Genomic DNA, 19,906 nt, shown 5'->3' with positions numbered 1-19,906 from the left:
TAAAAGCTCCTATTTATTACGGATTCATATTCATCTTCTCCTGAGACCCTCAATATATCCTTTTTTTGGTACAATACACGGAATTCAAAAATATTATAATTCTTAAGAGATTTAATTACTAAGTTTGCATAAAGATTTTTCTTTGCATCTATAAATGATTTGACTTATTACGTCAAATACTGATTTAAATACTAAAAACTAAGTGAATATCAAGAATATGAGAAGACTGAATTCAGAATATCAGATGACCGAACATTATTCGAAAAAGAAAGAGCAAAAACTGACTTTCATTTTTTTATATACTTATAATTTTGAATATATTTTATAATTACAGGTGATTGAAAGATTTTTAACAATTCGTTTAAATTATTAAAAATCATTTTTGCTATTTTTTAGATTACTTAAATTTTTTAAACTATCATTTTGAAGTTAAAAATTGACTATTTTTTAGGTATTTATTACCTTAACATGTATCATAAAATTAATTTTAAGAATGTGTCACATGCATGTCTATGTATGAACTCATAAGTTACGTTAGCTGTCATTGCCATATTTGTAACATCTTTCTTGTAAGACGCAGTGGTTGAAGCACTGAGGTGCCATTTTGAAACATGAGTTCCGCCTTCGAGTTAGCTTGAAGCTTACCCAAATTTAAATTGATGAGTATGTTGTGTTAGTGTGCAATTCTGATCATGCCGTTGGTCTCGAAATTCCGGTATTTTAGTCTTCATGCCTGAAAACAGGATATTTTTGGGGATGCTTTTATATAGATTTAAAAAAAAACTACAAAACAATTAAACTTTAAGTGAGAAACTCTGTAAATTCAGAACTTGGTATAACAAGTTTTAAAATAGTTAATAATATATTACATTTATATAATATTAAATTTTTACATACGGTACGAGCATGTGTTATTTAAATATTTTATGTATTTGAATACATAACAGAAGACGTGAAATTCAGTTGTATTTGTTAATAACGGTGCTATTAAATAAATATAAAAGTAAAACGAATTAGGGGATATAGCAATATATTTTAGTAATTAGTTCATATCCCAAAAATGATCGGTGACTAGGAAATTTTATTAAACGGAAAAAAATTATGATTGTTGCGTTTTTTTAAAAGAAAATTTATATTTTTCTTGCATAATTACTAAATTAGTTATAAAGGTTGTCAAAAGATAGTGCTTCGAACTGAAAAGAAATTTAATACTATCTTTTCAAAATGATAGTTCGTTGCAGCAGCCACATGGCTATTTTGAAAACAAAATTAACTGACATTCTTGCAAATATTTCAGTTCAAATCGAATGACTTAAAAAATAATTTTTTTGACTTAGAAGTTCCATCTGTCGTTAAATTTTGTAGCAAAAATTTGAATTGGGTTAGAATAAATATCTTGTTTCCAAAGCATAATGCAGCAAAGTTCATGCTTCTATCTCCTCTTATGTTTTTTTAATTGATTTTTCGATTCAAAAGTGTTTTTCTTATGGGGGGATTATTCGGGGATTTCTAATACAGATTTCGATATCACATAGTTTAAATTAGAACTAAGTTTTATGCATATATTTCATTGAGATTGTCATTAACTATATATTCAAATCACTTCTCTTAGATATTTAAATCCATAAATTATGTAAATGTATCTTTCATAAATAAAATGTAAAATATTTAAATATCATAAGCTCAAATTTTTACAAATTTCAAACTAGTTCAAAATTTACCGACTTTCTAATTTATGATCAATTTTATTTCACTCAGTTATTTATTATTTTTTTTTACTCTCCGAAGATTAATACAATAATCTAAAGAGGATTTTACAATTCCACAAATGTAATCCTTATACCTATCATTAAAACATATTGTCATTTTAAATATGTGTTCATTGTTAATTATTATATTTTAAATCTATTATTATAACAATAGAAGCAACGAGAATACTGTTAGTAAAGAAAATGACACAAACAACAACAGTTCCAACTCAGTTACAGCTACATCCACACCAAGCAATCCTGCCTCTAAGCTTAAAAAGTGGAAGGCTTTGTCAGCTAGCAAACATATGGAGACAATTGTTAAGGTATTTATATTTTTGCACATTTTTAGAGAGATTTAAAAGCGTAAAGTTAAGCTATTTTAATAAAAATGTCTACACTGTAAAAAATTCGGGATTCAATTGCAGTAAAAAGTGTTGCCATGTTGCATGCCCGTACATTCTATCGTAAAATTCATTTTTTTCCTTAAGTTTTTAAGGAACAAAAAATACAGTAGTATCTACTGCAAAATCACTGAATCACTGCAATTAAATAAATATTACTCTAGAAATTACAAGTTAAAATATTACCGTAAAAATGAATTTTACGGATACTGTGCATAATGTGCTAATACTTTTCACCGTAATTTTATCTGGAATTTTTTACAGTGCAGCTAGCATTAAGTTTAAAAGAAAATGTTACATTTTTTATTTAAGTTCATGTTGTTTCAATGGAAAAATATAGATGTGTTTATCATTCCTTCGTTTGAATTTTTATACAAAAAAATTTTATGCAAACAAACATATTCTAACAGAGTAATATTAGATTTTTTTTCTATTTCTTTTTTAATAGGAAGAAAGACAGCTTCCCAGATTCATATTCGACCCAGACAGTCCTATCGTATGCTATTGGACGGTATGTTAATTACTTTTTCTGTAAAAAAAAAATAATTTTAAAAGCGTGAGTTTTAAGTGCATTAACATCATTGCTTATAAGTCTAAGAAATAGTGAAAATTATGCTTGTATTTAAACAATGGGATAACTGCAAGTTATGTAGGGGGGATATATCTATACTGATGGGTTGTTGAAACGTGGCATTTGTTTGCGTTAGCAACTGTTCTTTCTATTCTATTTCGAGTAAGCCATGCCTGTAAAGTTTCAATTCTCTTAAGTGACATACTCTATATTCTTACACGAAGACTCCTTCGCAAATATTTCAATTCTTTCACTATATATTTATTACTTAACACAAAAAAGGCGGAAAGCCATAAGCAAACTAATTATGCATTGAAACTGCCAAGTACACTAAACAAAAATATATCACGGTTACAATAAAATGCATAAGCAAATAATAAATCTAAGTTAAGTAAACGATGCAGACGAGAAAAAATTGTGTTTCAAGAAATTCGATGTGTGATATGACGCTGTATTTAATTAATTCCCGTTATTAGCATTCTAACTTACGATTTGAAACTTAGATCAACTTAGGCACGCCATTTTGCTTATAAAGGATCAGCTGGCTCTGAAGTCATAGTTCACATGTCTGGTCTTCTTCTTCTTGAAGTGCAAGTACCCAATTGATTTAGATATCGAAGTTTTATTGAAGTGTTGAGAAATGTAGTTTGTAAAAATAATAAAAATAACTTTAAAATCCTAAAATTTATAATAATGTTTTTTCAAAAATAAAAATTAAAATTTGAAAAGATTTCAAATCACTTTTTCGTTCCTTTGCCCAAATAAATTATACAATTTTAAGGAACTACACCAAACTAAATTCGTCTTTACAGATGTGAAGTTTATAAAAATATTATATGAACGAATTCTATACGAATATCATTTAACAAATTAGTACTATTTCTCTATTTCTTTAATTCCATAGTAAGCAGCTTATTTTTTATTTTTTGCTTCAATTCGACCCTAACACAAAAATTAATTAAGGATTACTGTCGTCAATAAGAATTTGACGTATTTTTACGCTTTTCTTAAATGAATTAGTAATATTTCTGCATTAATTTGGTTTTCAGTACACAAATTTATTTTTTATTTCGAAGTATCGATTAATAAAATTAATTACTCAATATTAGCATTAAAAATGGTATATTGAATTTTTACTTTTCCTGAAGCGAATTAGTTCCATTTCTCCATAAATTTTGCTTTTCTTATTATTTTTTTCTGATTTCAAGTTTTCCTATTTTCAAAATTAATCATTATCATTATTAATTCTATGCCGATTTTTCACGTTTCTCCTAAGCATACTAGCATCATTTCTCTATTAATTTTGCTTCTTAATGAGTATTTTTTATTTCAATAACCATTATATTTAAATTATTTAGTTTTATAGAAAGACATTTCAAAAGCATGCCTATAAACAAAATTAACGTGAGAATAGTTTTAGGAATACTAATTTAGAAACGTTGTCCACTTACGCTACCGCTATAAGCTATTTACAACGGTGATTTCTGAATCAATGAAGAAATTCTGTTTCTCAAATATTTCTCCCTAAGAAAGTAATTAAAGTTTTTGAACAATTGGATGCCTGCAAATAACGTCATCGTAGGTAAATCGTGGCATTTGTCGATTCAGAAGCCAATCAGGTTCAACACACACGCGTTGAAATTTCATGGTTAGACATAATTACTTCCCTTTTTCTCGAGTTGCAAATACCCAATTTTTTAGGATCGGGGAGAAAATTATCCCTTTCATGCACTCTTCAAATTTCAGGACACTAGTTCAAGCGATTCTGGAGCTATAAGAGAAAGATACGCACACAGAGAAGCTTTTCATTTTATTATTATCAACTAAATTTATGCACTGTTTTAGCGCATTTGTACTGCATTTGTGTGACTAGTATTAATACTTTAAATTGTTTTGATAACAACAGGCTGCGGTAGCAATAGCTACTTTGTATAATGCTTGGACTGTGGCTCTTCGAATAGCCTTTCCAGAAATTCGTCAAGAGGTATGTAGCTTTGAAATATATTAATCATTATACATGTATCTTTTTGTTTTTCTTTTGTTTTTCATATCTAAGTTTTAATATTTGAAATAAAAAAATTAAATTAGCATTATTAAAAATATTTTTAAGTATACTGTATAGAAAATGCTTCAGAGTGCATTGGAATATAGATTTATAATATTAATATATTAGCATTAACTTTTTTTTTGTTTATCTTAATTTTTTTCACTTTATTTTTTAATTATTGTTTAAGGTTTGGTTATTTTACGAAGTTGTTTCAAAAAGTTTACTAAGCTATTACAAAAAGTTAAAAGTTCACTAAATGAAAGCAATTTTTCACAATTAAATTCACCAAATGAATTCTATTCTGTTGAATTAAACTATCTAAATTAATTTCACCTCCTATATAAATAATTCCCCACTGTATGAGTTATGAAATTCCATCCAAAAACATTGATTAAAATTTTGTATAGAGATACAATAAAGTATGTGCTCAGGAACAGTATTATTAATAATCTCATGGTTATAGGACTCATTAATGGCAGCATGTAGGTTATTTTTATTAAAGCGTGATTCTTTCAGTGAAAAAATATTAATTTAGGCGATATTTGTAACAGGAAAGACGGTGATTCTAGGCAGAATTGACAAAAAAATAGTTTTAAAAAATTTCGTCATGCCTGTGATTGACCTTTTCGGGACAGGCGAGTCATAAATGTATTCGTACGGAATCAGAAACAGGATAATAATAAATAGAAAGTGGTAGCTTATGTTTGGGCATAGCTAATTTGACAGGTTTATTTTTGCCTTCACTCTAAATCTTACACATCCAATCCTAGTGTGTTAAAAGTGTAACTATGCAATTTTTAATTCGAACTAAGTAGTGGTGAATTAAATAAGGCAAACTATTATTACCCCGCCCATAAATAAACTGCTATAAAAATAGTTTAACTAAAAATTTTATCTTTTTTTACCCTGGTTATCGGTACCCTGAGAATGCATATATGACTCTCCCGTCTCGAAGAGGTTAAGCTTTACTTGAAAGCTCTCTGACGAGAGAGGAAAGAAGAAGAGAAAGACTTGCGTGTTACACTGAGTTTTGCTTGCTGCATCTGACTCTTTTTTACTCCGTTCAGCGTCATCACCATTAGAGCAGACATCATTCACTCTCCATTTTAAGTTTTCAATTCTGAGAATTACGCTTCGATGAGAAATTATGATACTGTCGTTACAGCCGGATAATCGTTTTTAACATTGTCTATAGTATTAAATAAATGAACCCAAAAATCTGTAGAAGATATTACTCGATTAAAAACTTCTTTCACTTTTCAGGATCTCTTTTTTTAGGATCTTACACCCTTCCATAGCATGTGAAAATGCATTTTACCCTGATTTGCCCCTCTCGGCCACTGTGGGTTTTCTTGTTCTGTTTTTTTTTTCTTTCTCGTCTACTGTGGTTTTTCTATTTTTGTTTCTCATCTTATTTTTCCATATTTATATAGCCCGTCTGCAGTTGTTTTGACCCCGCCGCCCTGTGGGCTCGAACTCTCAAAAATTTTTCTCCTCCTCTGCTCATCGACAAAGACTTGTGGTGCTCTTAATCTTGCTTGACTCGGGGCCTTGAGCCAATTGAGTACTCTTCTCTGCCTTTCGTGCTGCGCTGGATGCTTTGTGGCGGCGAGACAGCAGCTAAATTTGAGTATGGGCCATAAATGGGCTGGGTCTCGTAAATATACTACCTTTTCGATATTTATAGTGAGCAACTTTTTGTTTTACATTTTAAATCACTTTTGTTTCACGTCTAGTAAGTCATTCACGTCCAGTAAGTCTTGAAAATGGGCGCCAATTTTTGAGCGCTTAGAACATGTCAACAGTTATTTCTATTGCGTATTTTGTTGAAACGAATAAAGTTTTAATCAAGTAATATTATTTATAATACCTTATAATACCTTTAAATTAAATTTCAACCTTTTCTTTCGAACAGTATTCTCACATTTGCAACAAAGTTATTTTATAATATCTCCAGATATATAATATGCGTGTATTTTACTTTTGAAATAAGATACAATTGTAAGTTCACTGTATCAATTCAATTTCACAATGAATAATTTTAAATTTAAATTTTTCATTCTCTACTTGTAATATACCATTCTTTCCTAAACTAAATTTTATATGAAAAATCAATAAATAGCAAAGAAAAGTCAGGAATTAGTAACAGTCATGATGCACGATTGAGATTTATGTACTTATTTCCAAATTGATGCGTACCTTATGAAATAAATTACTTGTATCATCTTTTTAAATTTATTCTTCTTCAAAATTTCATTGTATGTAATCCTTAAAAAAATGTCTTCTACATTGTTCCACAGATTTATGACAGCAAACCTATTCCACGTTTTTATGACATCGGATTATTTTTTTTCTTCTTCTGATTCAAAAACGTGTCCCACATGGAAACATTTGATATTATTCATTGGAACATAAAATCTATTTTTGTCAGAGAGCTTGAGTTTGTTTCGAATCAAAACAGATTTATAGTTAATTGATTAATCCTATCTGGAATGACATCATTTATTTTCATAATGTCTTGTTTTCGAAGTAAGAGTTTGGTGTAATAAAACTCTTTGTTTCTTATATGATAAAAACTCACAATAGAATATGGAAATTATGTTCAACAGTCTAGTTTTCAGAAGATCACCTTCTTCTCAGAAAAACATGCTAATTTAATTGAAATATTTAAATGTAGGTTTTTTTGTTAACCCTTTGACGCAGATGGGTCACCGGTGACCCCTTTATTTATATTTTTTTTCTGACGCTCTCCAAAAATATATTTTGGTATTTTTTAATTATAAAAAACGGTTTAATAATCACCGGAAGAATCTATTATATTTGTACTAAAAAAGATATTTAAAAGAAGTAGTTAGAATTTTTTTTCATTCATATTCAAAAAAAATATCAATAAATTATTTTGTAAAGTAAAGAAACTTCTGTGATGAATAACTTAAATATTAAGAAGTGCAAATTTGAAAAACTATTGTTTGGAAGTGATCTGAGTTTGGAAGATTTTAGTTTTATCTCAAAAAAGACACCAGGATAGCAAAGCTGCTTTTCATAACCATGAATTATTAAAATGCTAATAATATTTTTTACTTATTTTAGTCTAAATTAATGCAAAATAATGAAAAAAAGTATGAGAAATATGCCTTATAAAAATTCTGAGTCAAAGGGTGAAAGAAGCAAATTATAAAACTCATGGGATAATAATACTTAAAATAAACAGTATTTATTATATTTATAAATTATTAACAATATTAAGTATAAAGTATAATTTTTTCTCATACTTTTATACATTAACGGTTTAGAGATAACTTATTATTGTTTCTAATATTACCATTTGAAGATTACTTAATTTAACATTTGAAGATTATAAAGTTACCATTTAAAGACAAAAAATATTTCTTAAGTGGTCAAGATAAAGAATCCTTCGATAGAAATGAAATTAATAAATATTTATTTAAGAGTTCCTATATTCTTTCACAATATCTCTACAGTGTGAAACGAAAAAGTCAAACATCCGGAATAACTATTATTTGGAATCACTCAAGTTCAGATCACGTTATGAATTTTAAGAAAATAAATTATTTTAATATTATATTCGATTTTAATCAACAAGCTTGTAAATCAAAAATTCAGTGACAGTTAATATTTTTTTAATTAAAAATCAAAGATTATAGCTTTTATTTAAGCTGAAATTTTTATTTAATTCTTTTTTATTTAATAAAACTCTGTTTAAAGCTATGACCACAAAGATATTAAATGGCTGCTGTTACATTTTGTGCAAGATATATTACAACTGCGCATACAAATATTTATAGTTACAAATATATTGTCTTTGGTCATTTTAAAATTTGATGTTAGGACCCCAACATTTAAAATTTAACTATCCATGACAATGAAAATTATCCCAGAACAAAAATATATATTCTCATATAACATGTATTGCTACATTAAATTTACTTTCAATCCAAATCTAGGTGATAAAAAGGAATGAATGACTTTTCACTTATAAAAAACATATTAAACAGATATAAAAAACATATTAAACAGACACATATTATTCAGCTTAAGAGTTAGAGGTGTATTCTTCGCATTATGGAAAACTGTTTTGAGAATAATGCCCCTATCTGAAAAAATATATGTATGTTACTAGCATTTTTTGGGAACTTTTTTGCATACATAAAAGCAGACTTGAAGCATTTTGTGTTGGGGTAAAGGGTCATGAAGGTTAAGAATCCATAATTTAGTGTCCAACAACACGATAGTATCAATATGAAAAAGATTGCGCACAAGACGCCTTTACTTGCAAGGAAAGATAGTATCCATAAATATAAAGCTTAATAGGTTTCACACTACCACCAAGGAGGGCACTCTTGTGCTTTGAAACAATAGCTCAGTGACTTTAACCGCTGAATCATCGTGGCTCATGTATGAAAGTGAAAATAAAATGTTATTCATATGCTAAACATTTTTTTCATGTAACATATTCCATGCAAGTGATATTAGTAGAGGTTTGAAAATAATGTAATAAACTAGACAAAATTAAGAGCTTTTTATTGTGAATAAATATTTTTTTAGGTTTATTCAGTTTGGTTATGTATTAAAAAATCAATAATCTGAAAAATTTAATTCAACTATCATTTAAACAATCAGTACTTAAATAGCATGGCTTTTGAATTTGTTGATTTTTTACTAACGTTCTTGTCGACGACATAAGTAATTCAAAACTTTTCATTTGCTCTAAGTTCTCATTGTGCCACTTCGTATGGCATTGTTAAAATCTAGCCGTGCCATACCGTGGCACGAGTTCTGTGGGTTGGTCATTTATGCCATATTCTGAGTTTTTACTGCTCTGTATGTTTGCTGCTTTTTTCATCAGGTGCTGTTTCATTATCAGGCAACATGAGAGTTGATTAATATTTTTTTATTAAAGTATACTTGCATTAAGTATACTTGCATTAAATTTAAATATTTCTTCTTTTTCTTTTTTGAGTGTATGTGTGTTTTAACATCAATTTCTTCAAAAAATCATTTCATTATTTCAAACAATGTAAACATTTAAATGTTACTTGATGCTGTTTAGTGCTTTTGTGCTGTAAATCAATATATTATAAAACTTATAAATAAGTATTTCATACAATGTAAGAAAGAACAAACATTTTATTTTATTCGAAATAAAACAGCCTCTAATTTTCCACATTAGAAGTTTGAAATAACTAGCTTATTAAAAAGTGCGTTTTTTGTTGAAATTTTATTCTTGTAGAGATTTTGAGAAATTAGCTTGTTTGTAAGAGTAAAGATTTTTTAAAGTTGGTAAATGAATCAGGAAAATATATACATAGTTCGAAAATATGTCTATTAAACATAATTATTTAAAATTGAAGCTAATTTACTTATAGCTATTGTCTTAGAATAATAGTGCGATTTTTGTACTATTTTTGTTGATTTAAAATTGATCTTGTTAAAATTTCATCACTAATGAAATTTGTATGTAGGTCATTTCTCTTACGAATTCCTTCGTATCAATAAAGTTTAATTCATGATGATACATAAAATACTTATTTCGTCAAAATAATATGAAGGAATTTTTTTTCTAGAATGGGCCAAGCTGTATGTTTTATTTTGACATATTATGTGATTTTATTTATTTGTTTGATATATTTGTACAACTGCACACCGCCTATTTAGAAGATGGAATTCCTGTAAGTACCTTTTTATACTTAATTAAATTGTTTTTTAAGTACATTGTATCAGCATAATTTTTCTTATTTGTCTGCTGAGTTTGCCCTCATCATGGCTAAAAAGATCGTTTTAAGGGTAGACAAATAACCTGTGTCGATTATTGCTAAATATAGTTGACAATTATCAACACATTTAAGACACCCATTGCAAATGCGTTGAAATTAGACCTGTCAGAAATCAATTAAAGGAAATTTAAATGACGAAATAAATTAAGTGTAAGGGTTATCCTGTTTTGAGTGTTATCTTCAGTTTTTTATGTCAAGCTAAATTTAAATGGATTTATAAGTCGAATGATGACTACTCCAAGTCGTGTTTTAAACAAGTACAATATCAGTGCAATATTTCAACAATTGCGTATTTTTTAAGCTTAGATGTAGAAATAAATAAAAAGCAGTAACCGAAATACTCATTACGAATTTTAACCCCTATAACCACTTTTTTCAGCTTTATGTAAGACGCCAAACCACGGGAGAAACTTTTCGTCACAAATTATCTTTACCTTCATCACTAATTTAAAATTAAAATGAAGGAAAAAAATGGTTCAAGCAAACCTAAAGTTTCATGAAGTTTCAATTCCTGAAAAAGAAATCAAAATATCAAAAGGCAAACAAATTATTGGAAAAGAACCTCTCCATTGAGTAATCATAAGTTTTCTTATAATTTATTTTCATTTTGATGTTTTCAAAGTTTCTTTTCGGTATATGAAACGTAATGGCTTTCTTTAGGTTTCTCTGAACTCACTTTTCTATTTTTTGAATCTCTGAACTGACTTTTTCCATTTTTTAATTCTCTAAACTGACTTTTTCTATTTTTTACTGTAAATTCACTTTTTCTTTTTTTTAATTCTCTGAAGTCACTTTCTCAATTTTTTACTTTTCTGAACTCACTTTTCCTTTTTTTTAACTCTCTGAACTCACTTTCTCAATTTTTTAATTTTCTGAACTCACTTTTCCTTTTTTTTAATTCTCTGAACTCACTTTCTCAATTTTTTAATTTTCTGAACTCACTTTTCCTTTTTTTTAATTCTCTGAACTCACTTTCTCAATTTTTTAATTTTCTGAACTCACTTTTCCTTTTTTTTAATTCTCTGAACTCACTTTCTCAATTTTTTAATTTTCTGAACTCACTTTTCCTTTTTTTTAATTCTCTGAACTCACTTTCTCAATTTTTTAATTCTCTGAACTCACTTTTTCTATTTTTTTAATTCTCTGAACTCATTTTTTTTCTACTTTTTAAATCTCTGAACTCTCTTTTTCTATTTTTTAAATTAGTTACGGAGGTGAAAGAAAATTTGCGGCAGAAAGCACTGGTATTGCGTCCTCCTAATGAAATTTGTTTGAGTATGTTAATAGTATATTTATGAGAGCTCGATCTGGTTTGCATAAAGAAGCGCAAGTAAACAAATTTCATCCCAAACAAGTCCTAAATTACCACGATTACCTTATTGTCGTTTGTTTACGAGCAGCTGTCAATATCGTTGCGTCCTCCCTGATGGGATCTCCAATCGAAATCATGCTATTAAGCAAGATTTCAAGGCCCAGAAAGAAACTTATCTGATGCACTCACATTGTGACAAAACAAATAAAACTCAATATTTTATGTTTCGTCTGACATAAACTTAAGTAGCGATGAATGCTTTCTTGAAGGAACGTAAATCATATTCATAGACCCTCATGAAAATGCATACACAAAATTTTTATGACACACGCTCAACTTGGAAGTTTTTCTTGTTTATTCGATTTGGAATTCGAAAGAGAGGAAAGATTTTGCTTAGAAAATAGCCTAGCATTAATGGCGCATTAAAAGTTAATTCAGCTGCAATTCAAATAATTCTTATTTGATACATATAAATGGTTGATGCATTTTTTATGTGCTTAATCACAAAGAGGTAAGACCATAACATTTTTTTTGAAACGGTACATTTCATGGTTATGTCTCGGAAGATATTCTGGTTGGTTTGGATTTGAATCTAGATGTTTTGTTCTGCAATGACTTAAAGCGTTTTTATACAGATCGCATATCCCTATCGATTTATATTTTTTTATTTCGTTATTCGTTATTTTATTACATGATGCTCAACGATGTGAAATATCAATTAAAAAGAAATAGAAAAAAATAAAAGAATACATCTTGCAGCCTTAAACCCAGGCATTCCCTCCAAATTTTAAAATTAAGTATTAAGTTCGACAGCAGATAACGCTGCAACTAGAAAAAGTTATAAATCAATATTTTAAAAATTACCATTTTGTACAACAACAGCAATGAGGCGCAGAATGAAGGAAAAGAGAAAAAAGTAAAGAAAAAACACTCTCGTTCAGATATTTTGGGTTAGAATGGTGAGGTATGCAGAACTGGTGTTTATAGTTATTTCTCAAATAGCAGCGCCATCTTTTGATTAATTTTTCAAATAATTTTGAATAAATAACTACCTCATTTTTTTAAATTAAAAATCAATGAATCTTATATTTTTTCCCCTTTTTTACAAATTAATTTTTCAAAGCGTCGGTCATTTTGAGGCGTTTTTTACATGCCAAACATTTAATTTCTAATCTTAAAACTTTGATAACAATTCGGAAAACAAGATTACTTTTAAGTTATATACCGAAATTTAGCTTTATTTAATATCTTTTTAAGTAAAACTATCTTTCATTTGAGTTGAACAAAAGGGAAAATTAACCAAAATTACGCATGGTTAATCCGTGACAATTGAAACCAAGAATCATCAGTAACCATCATTTACCACTATTCGATGCCATAATTGAGGTCAACAAAGGATTAGGAACTGTGAGGCCAACCACAGTCATAATTCGAACCTCAAACGCCTATGCGTAACGTACCAAACTAAAATAATCTTTTTATGCCCTAGCACAATAACAGGTATCTAAATGCAAATTCGACAATATTCTTATTTTAGTTCTTATTTTATGTACGATATTTGTATCAGAACAGATATTTCATAAACTTAAAGAGTATGGCAAGTACTTAAAAATTACACGGATTAAATATTTACGTTTTGGTATTTGTAATATTTTTCAACTACAGCTCATTACTTTATTTAAACAATAGGCAAATTATATTTTAAGTTGCATAATTTTTTTGTTTATATTAAAGAAGAATTATTATGCTCTAAAAATAAGCATGATAGTTTATTCTAACTGATCATAGCGAACTTATTTTGTATTTTTTATTGCAAAGCACTTTTTATTTTATTTTTTATGTGAATTCTTAGTATAATTTCAAATGTAGTATAGTGACTTAGCTAATCTACCTAGATTGATTTATTTTTATATGGTGAAAAGTTTTGGTTCGTTACGCGAAATTTAATGATTAGAATGATAAGCAGTTAGAACGTGAATGACATAACAAAACTATGCACCAATGTAAAAATGGCAACACTAGATCAACTTTTTAAAAAGACAATAAATGTTTAAAATTTTTAATTTTTTAAAATAAAACCTCTTAATTTTTTTCAATGCAAGTATTTATTATAAAAATTGCTGATACACAATCTTATATAAAAACTATAACTTATATGCATTACAATTTACATATTTTATCGTTTTCCTTACCCTTTATCTAACCTATGTGTAGTAAACATGACAAAAAAATTTTTTTTGTTTTTTCTATTTAATGACTTTGTAAAGGTGTGTGATTGAAATTAATAAGGTTATTGATATTAAATTCGAGGAACAATTTTCTTTTCATTCAATCATCAGCAAGTAACATTGAAAATTTATAAAGTTCTCTTTAAATGAAATAGCAACATATAATTTAGTGAAAAACCGAGAAAGTAAAATTTTTTGTTAAATGAATGCAAATTGAAATTTTAAGCACTTTATTAATTGAATAACGTTTGGAGTGAAAAAAAAGCATTTTTTTTCTTATTTATTTATTCTGAAGGGGGCAAAAACGCCATGAAAACATTTTTATTCATTTTTTTATAAATCAATTGTTCTTTCGCACTTTTTTTGTTCTAATTCTTCCAAAACAACAATAAAAATTAATTCAATAAATATATATGATTAACAGTGTAATTCACGAATTATGGAAATAAAATGATTGATTGTGTTTTAATATCACCATTTTGAGTAATATAGTTACATCTAGAGATTACTTCACAATTTGTTGTGTATGTCCTCAATGTTGCAAGTGCGTATTATTAATGTTTAGCAATCTTTCTAAATTGTTAATTACTACTATTTCCAGACACAAAATGAATTTATCAATCATTATCTAGCTTCATAATAAATAATTCTTACTTACCCATGAAAGGAATTAAATATGGCTTTAGTGACGTATGTCATAATCAGCAATATTTTTTATGCAACTAATTGCTGAGTTTCTAGATTGAAATGGAACAAAATGAAAACAAACTCATAACACTCAAGAAGTCTCTACCCTCGTCATCTTGGATTTTAGATTAAATTTTCAATTTGTGTTTTCTTGATATTTTTTTTTGAACTTTCGGTTATATGGTATTATTAGACGGCACAATATCTTTCAAAAAAGGTCGAAATAATGTTGTCGCTTTATTAGATCAGGAATAAAAATTAATAATTTAAGAACGTCTGTGAGTTTTTCCTCAAAACTTTAACGCAATAAAATGACGCGTTTTGTGGTTATTGAGTAATTAATTCAACACTACACGTTTTTCAGTTCTTAACACTTAATTTTATTACAGTTTAAACTGATGAAAAATGATTTGGATGTCTTTAAAAAAAATTTTAGCTTTAGTTGCATAAAAGCAAAGACACTTATCAAAACTCTGAAAATTGGCAATTATGTACTATTTAACCACTCATCAAAAACTGTTGATTTCAGAATTTTACTGACGTAATTTTGTCACAAAAACTTAATAGAGGAACAGAAATACATCATACATTTACTTGTCAAATTAGTATTGGCTGACTGCCTTGTATTTTACATGCATCGATTATGTACTATGTACTATTATGTACTATTTAACCACTCATCAAAAACTGTTGATTTCAGAATTTTACTGACGTAATTTTGTCACAAAAACTTAATAGAGGAACAGAAATACATCATACATTTACTTGTCAAATTAGTATTGGCTGACTGCCTTGTATTTTACATGCATCGAGAGATACTGTCAAATGTAATAAATAAACATCATCAGTTTAGGACTTAAAGTATATTCAGAGGATTTAAAGCGCATTCTATTCCTTCCCGCCTCTACTCCTTTGACAGTTACCTTAGGCTAAGAGAGGATGAGCCTCTTAACCAAAATGATTTGTTTCAATTATTGTTGATACTATTGTATATACTATTGTATTGATATTATTGTATATACCATATTGATTTTCAAAATTCGAAAAGTGTCATTTATCGTGATTACTTTATATACACAAACATAAATAAAGAATAATACTCTTCCTGGAGAAAAATAAATAAATAAAATAAAATAAAAAATAAAAAAGAATGTGTTGTACCAATTAACTAAATTATTTCTCAAAATTACTCCGAAATATTAATAATAAATTTAGAGCAGAAAATGGTGCATAACGAATTTTTAAACATGCTTGCAGAATGGCAAGTTTTCAAAGTCATAAAATGCTGAATGCCATTTTAATTTTAATTTGAGATTTAATTTTAATAATTAAAGCATAGTTTTAAGTCCAACAATAACTTCGATGAAATTTTTTATGTTGGTTCTATTATTAGGTATGTATGATGTAGGGCTGATATGTATGATTCAAATATTAGGTTTTTTAAGCTATTACGGTATTCGATGTTAATCAAGATATTCCTATAATTAACCATTTAAAAATATAACCAAATTCAGTGTGACCCTAAAATAATGATATAAAAGCAACTTAATTAAAAATGATTGACGCAAAACTTTTTTGCAACCATTTCTATCTCAAATTTGAAACCTTTAATTATACTTGTGCTGTTGGTAAAGCTAATTATATTGAAATTATTTTCAAAGTTATACTTTTGTTACTTTTAGAAATAATGATCGCATGATGTTTTTGTAACATTTTTCATAAAACTTAAACATTTAAATTATTATCCCAAAAAGTTGTACTGTCTGCATTAAAAATGTAAGCATATATTAATAAATGAAATAAATCAGTAGGTACAATTAAATTTTTTGAAATAAAAAAGCTAGAATTTTCATATTCGATACCTTGCCTAAAATTGCGTATACAATATGCCGACATGTATTAATTAATTAATTGAATTTTCTAAGTACAAAGATAATGATTTTTGGAATCTTTGAAATGATTTCCAATAAAATTACTCTAAGTGTAAATTAAATTACAGAGCTTTTAGCATTTTTTGTCTTAAATATTAAAATATTCCCAATGAGTGAAATATTTCTACGAAATAATTTTAATTTAATTATTGTTGTCTTGATCATTAATTCTTTGCTTACTATAGACATTTTATTATTTACAAAAAAAGTTTTAGTGTGAAAGTCTTTTTGTACAAAACATTTAAAAACATTTTTGCATTCACATAAAAGTGTTAATAAACACTTTTATGTGTATGCAAAATGAGAAATCCGTCATTGTACTCAATATTTAGGTGTTGTTTACAATGCTGAAAATCGATATTAAAAGTATGAAATGATTGAATATTACTGACATTTCCCAGCCACATTATACATTGCCAAATGGCAAACAAATAGTAAGAAATATAATTATTTCACACATTTAACTAGTTTCACACATTTAACTCAATATTTTTTTTGAGAAAACGAAGAAACATGAATGCGCTGTCTCTTTCTGCCGGGGTTTTCATCCATCAAACCATATATTATTATGTTTTGCTTAAAAATTATTTATAATTGCAAATGTAATAATAAAGTAATTTTCCTTTCCATACCTTGTCTAAAAACGCATTTACAATGATGGCATTTCTTACTTCGTCAATATCAAATGCGAGTAACATTTTTATGGTTTCTTGAATCACTCTCCTTATTTCAGGTTTTCGATCATCTGAAGATTCGTCAACATTTCATCAGTCAACCTCATTTTATTGAAGATGTCATATCTGTGTTGCCTAGTCAAACTCTCATTGCATACTTACCAGGTACATCCTTTTTTTCTCTTTTTTTTAAATAATTTTTTGTTTTCCCTCAGCAAACATTTAAATCCAACAATTAAATCAGCAATTGATTTAAATCCAAATAACAAGTAACCACATGCACATTTACGATGATATAAGTATCATATCCTCTATGAAACTCATTCGCTAATTAGTGACCACTAATACGTGCTCCAGTCACTGAGTGTAAAAATAAATTTATGCATGTGCTGCTATAATGACCATAAAAATACAGATTTGCCCGTAACATTTTTCCTCGAAAACATATGAAACTGACAGTAAATTTTCGTTCTGCCCGTAAAAGTTATCTTCAGTTTGGAACTTGATGTAGTTTGAGAAAAAATGTAATGTTGACATCTGTTGAGGAGGGAGAAAGTTTCGTGTACTCTCACCGGTGTCAATAATGTAATACGAAGTGTAAGAAAAAAACATTAGGCACCCACTATATATGAACTCTAGACTTTTGACCCCCTAGCCTGATGCTGTAACCACCATAGTAAAAAGTATACGACTCCAAATTATGTTAATCTTTGCATAATAATTTCATAAATTAACAATCAACTCAATTAATTTTGCTAAAGTAAGTTACTATTACGGGTAATGTACTTTTTTCTCAAAGAAAAGCGATGGCCACCGACTTTTATGGATATTTATTAGAGTTTGTATGAAAATAGAATGTTGGGGCAAAAATATTACCTTATTAGTTTGTATAAAGACAAAATATTTATAATATGTTAAACTCGTTCAAAAATAAACTATTAACATTTTGAGGTAAGAACAAATTAGAAAAACTTAAAAATAATTGAAGTTTTTGTTTTAATGAAGCCAAAGGAAAATAAATTTATCTAAGTTATAAATTATATTGCTAAAGTATATAATAAAACAAATAGGTAATCGGTTTACGCGTATCTCTTTTACTTATAGGTGTAAATAATTACTTATTATTTAGTACAATTTTGCGTAGTTTGTTTAAATAATGCCACCATTAAATAAAGCAGAATTAGCATCCTTCACGGAAAAATGTAAATGAGTTCTACGCACGGTAATAAAATGAATATCCTTTGTCTTCCCGACTACAAAAATAGTAAAAAAAGAAACAATGAAATGACGTCAATATATGGAACAAATATGCCGCCGAATCTTCAGATTTCGTTTTACTTTTTTTTTATATTTTACGTTATATTATACAATTCCTTATATTTACTTCGTTTACGAGGTCATATTTCGTAAATCCAGAATAATATAGATAGAAACATTATTGGAATATATATATATATATATATATATATATATATATATATATATATATATATATATATATATATATATATATATATATATATATATATATATATATATATATATATATATATATAGTGTATTATTTATTTAGTTGTTATAAAAAATTACTTTGTTTTACAGGCAGTTTCAGCTGGTTAAAGTTTTTTTTGTGTACAGCAGGTGCAGGTAAGATTTATTTTATTCAATTTCTTTCAATGGCTTTCTCCAAGTATTCAAGTTTTAAAGCTTTGCATCAAATTTATTTGCTTTTAATTTATACTTCATGAAAGTCTTTTTTATTTCCATTACAGCATTATTTCTTATTAGCATTAAAATAAATGGAAAATGTTCCTTTTTTTTAATCAACTCTTATATCTTATTCCACTAATACAGTATGTAACTGTTAGTAGTACATTTTCAAAAAAAGGATTTAATGGTGGATCATAATGTTATAATTAAGATGTTAAGTTGAACAGTGCTCCAGTTAACAAATTATAATGAAATCAATCGTTTTTTTAAATTTTGCGTACATAGTTAGAATTTTCATTATAAAATTCCGGTAAAGTGACCAGCATAAATCTGTTCATTCAATTATCCGTAAAGTTTATGGTTAAGAACATTTATTACCTATATTTGTTTGAAACCGTTTACTACTAGTACAGTTAAAAAAAATCATAAAAATTAAATTTAATTGCACATTGGAGCTAGGATTTTCGTCAGGTTATGAGTACTGGAGTTAGGTTGCGGTTGAATAGTTGTGGTGTTTTAACAAATGAACGGTAGAATGAGACTTAATTAGTTTATCTGGTTGTTTAACATATTGTAACAGTTGAGAAATACTAGACTATATAATGTTAAGCAGCTCTGTGGTGCTGTCATCTATGCATGTATGGAAATATCGTATTCTAATAGTCCAGGGTCGCAAATTGGAGAGCGCAGCACACTTGAAACTCATCAAGTGTTGAGAATGGAGAGAAAATATTGTGGTGTCAACGCTGTGACTCAAACATTGTTCTATCGGTAATGCCAGATTGATAGATTAGATCCC

At 27.6% G+C, this 19,906-nt stretch overlaps 1 protein-coding gene across 4 annotated transcripts in view; it reads left to right on the top strand.

The window, feature by feature from the left end:
• Nucleotides 1–19,906, top strand: part of LOC107455636 (uncharacterized) — a 76,515-nt gene that overhangs the window by 15,511 nt on the left and 41,098 nt on the right. For all 4 annotated transcript variants that reach the window (XM_087168061.1, XM_087168062.1, XM_087168063.1 and 1 more), the window contains 6 exons: nt 1,924–2,074; nt 2,601–2,663; nt 4,630–4,707; nt 10,356–10,460; nt 17,457–17,562; nt 19,000–19,044. In XM_087168061.1, the coding sequence (XP_087024187.1) occupies nt 1,924–2,074; nt 2,601–2,663; nt 4,630–4,707; nt 10,356–10,460; nt 17,457–17,562; nt 19,000–19,044 (548 nt within the window). The remainder of the gene's footprint in view (nt 1–1,923; nt 2,075–2,600; nt 2,664–4,629; nt 4,708–10,355; nt 10,461–17,456; nt 17,563–18,999; nt 19,045–19,906) is intronic.

This window comes from Parasteatoda tepidariorum, chromosome 7, assembly GCF_982258835.1.
Source record: "Parasteatoda tepidariorum strain Cologne lab strain chromosome 7, Ptep-v5.0, whole genome shotgun sequence".
NCBI classification, from domain to species: domain Eukaryota; kingdom Metazoa; phylum Arthropoda; class Arachnida; order Araneae; family Theridiidae; genus Parasteatoda; species Parasteatoda tepidariorum.
This window is presented reverse-complemented; position numbering and strand designations above follow the sequence as displayed.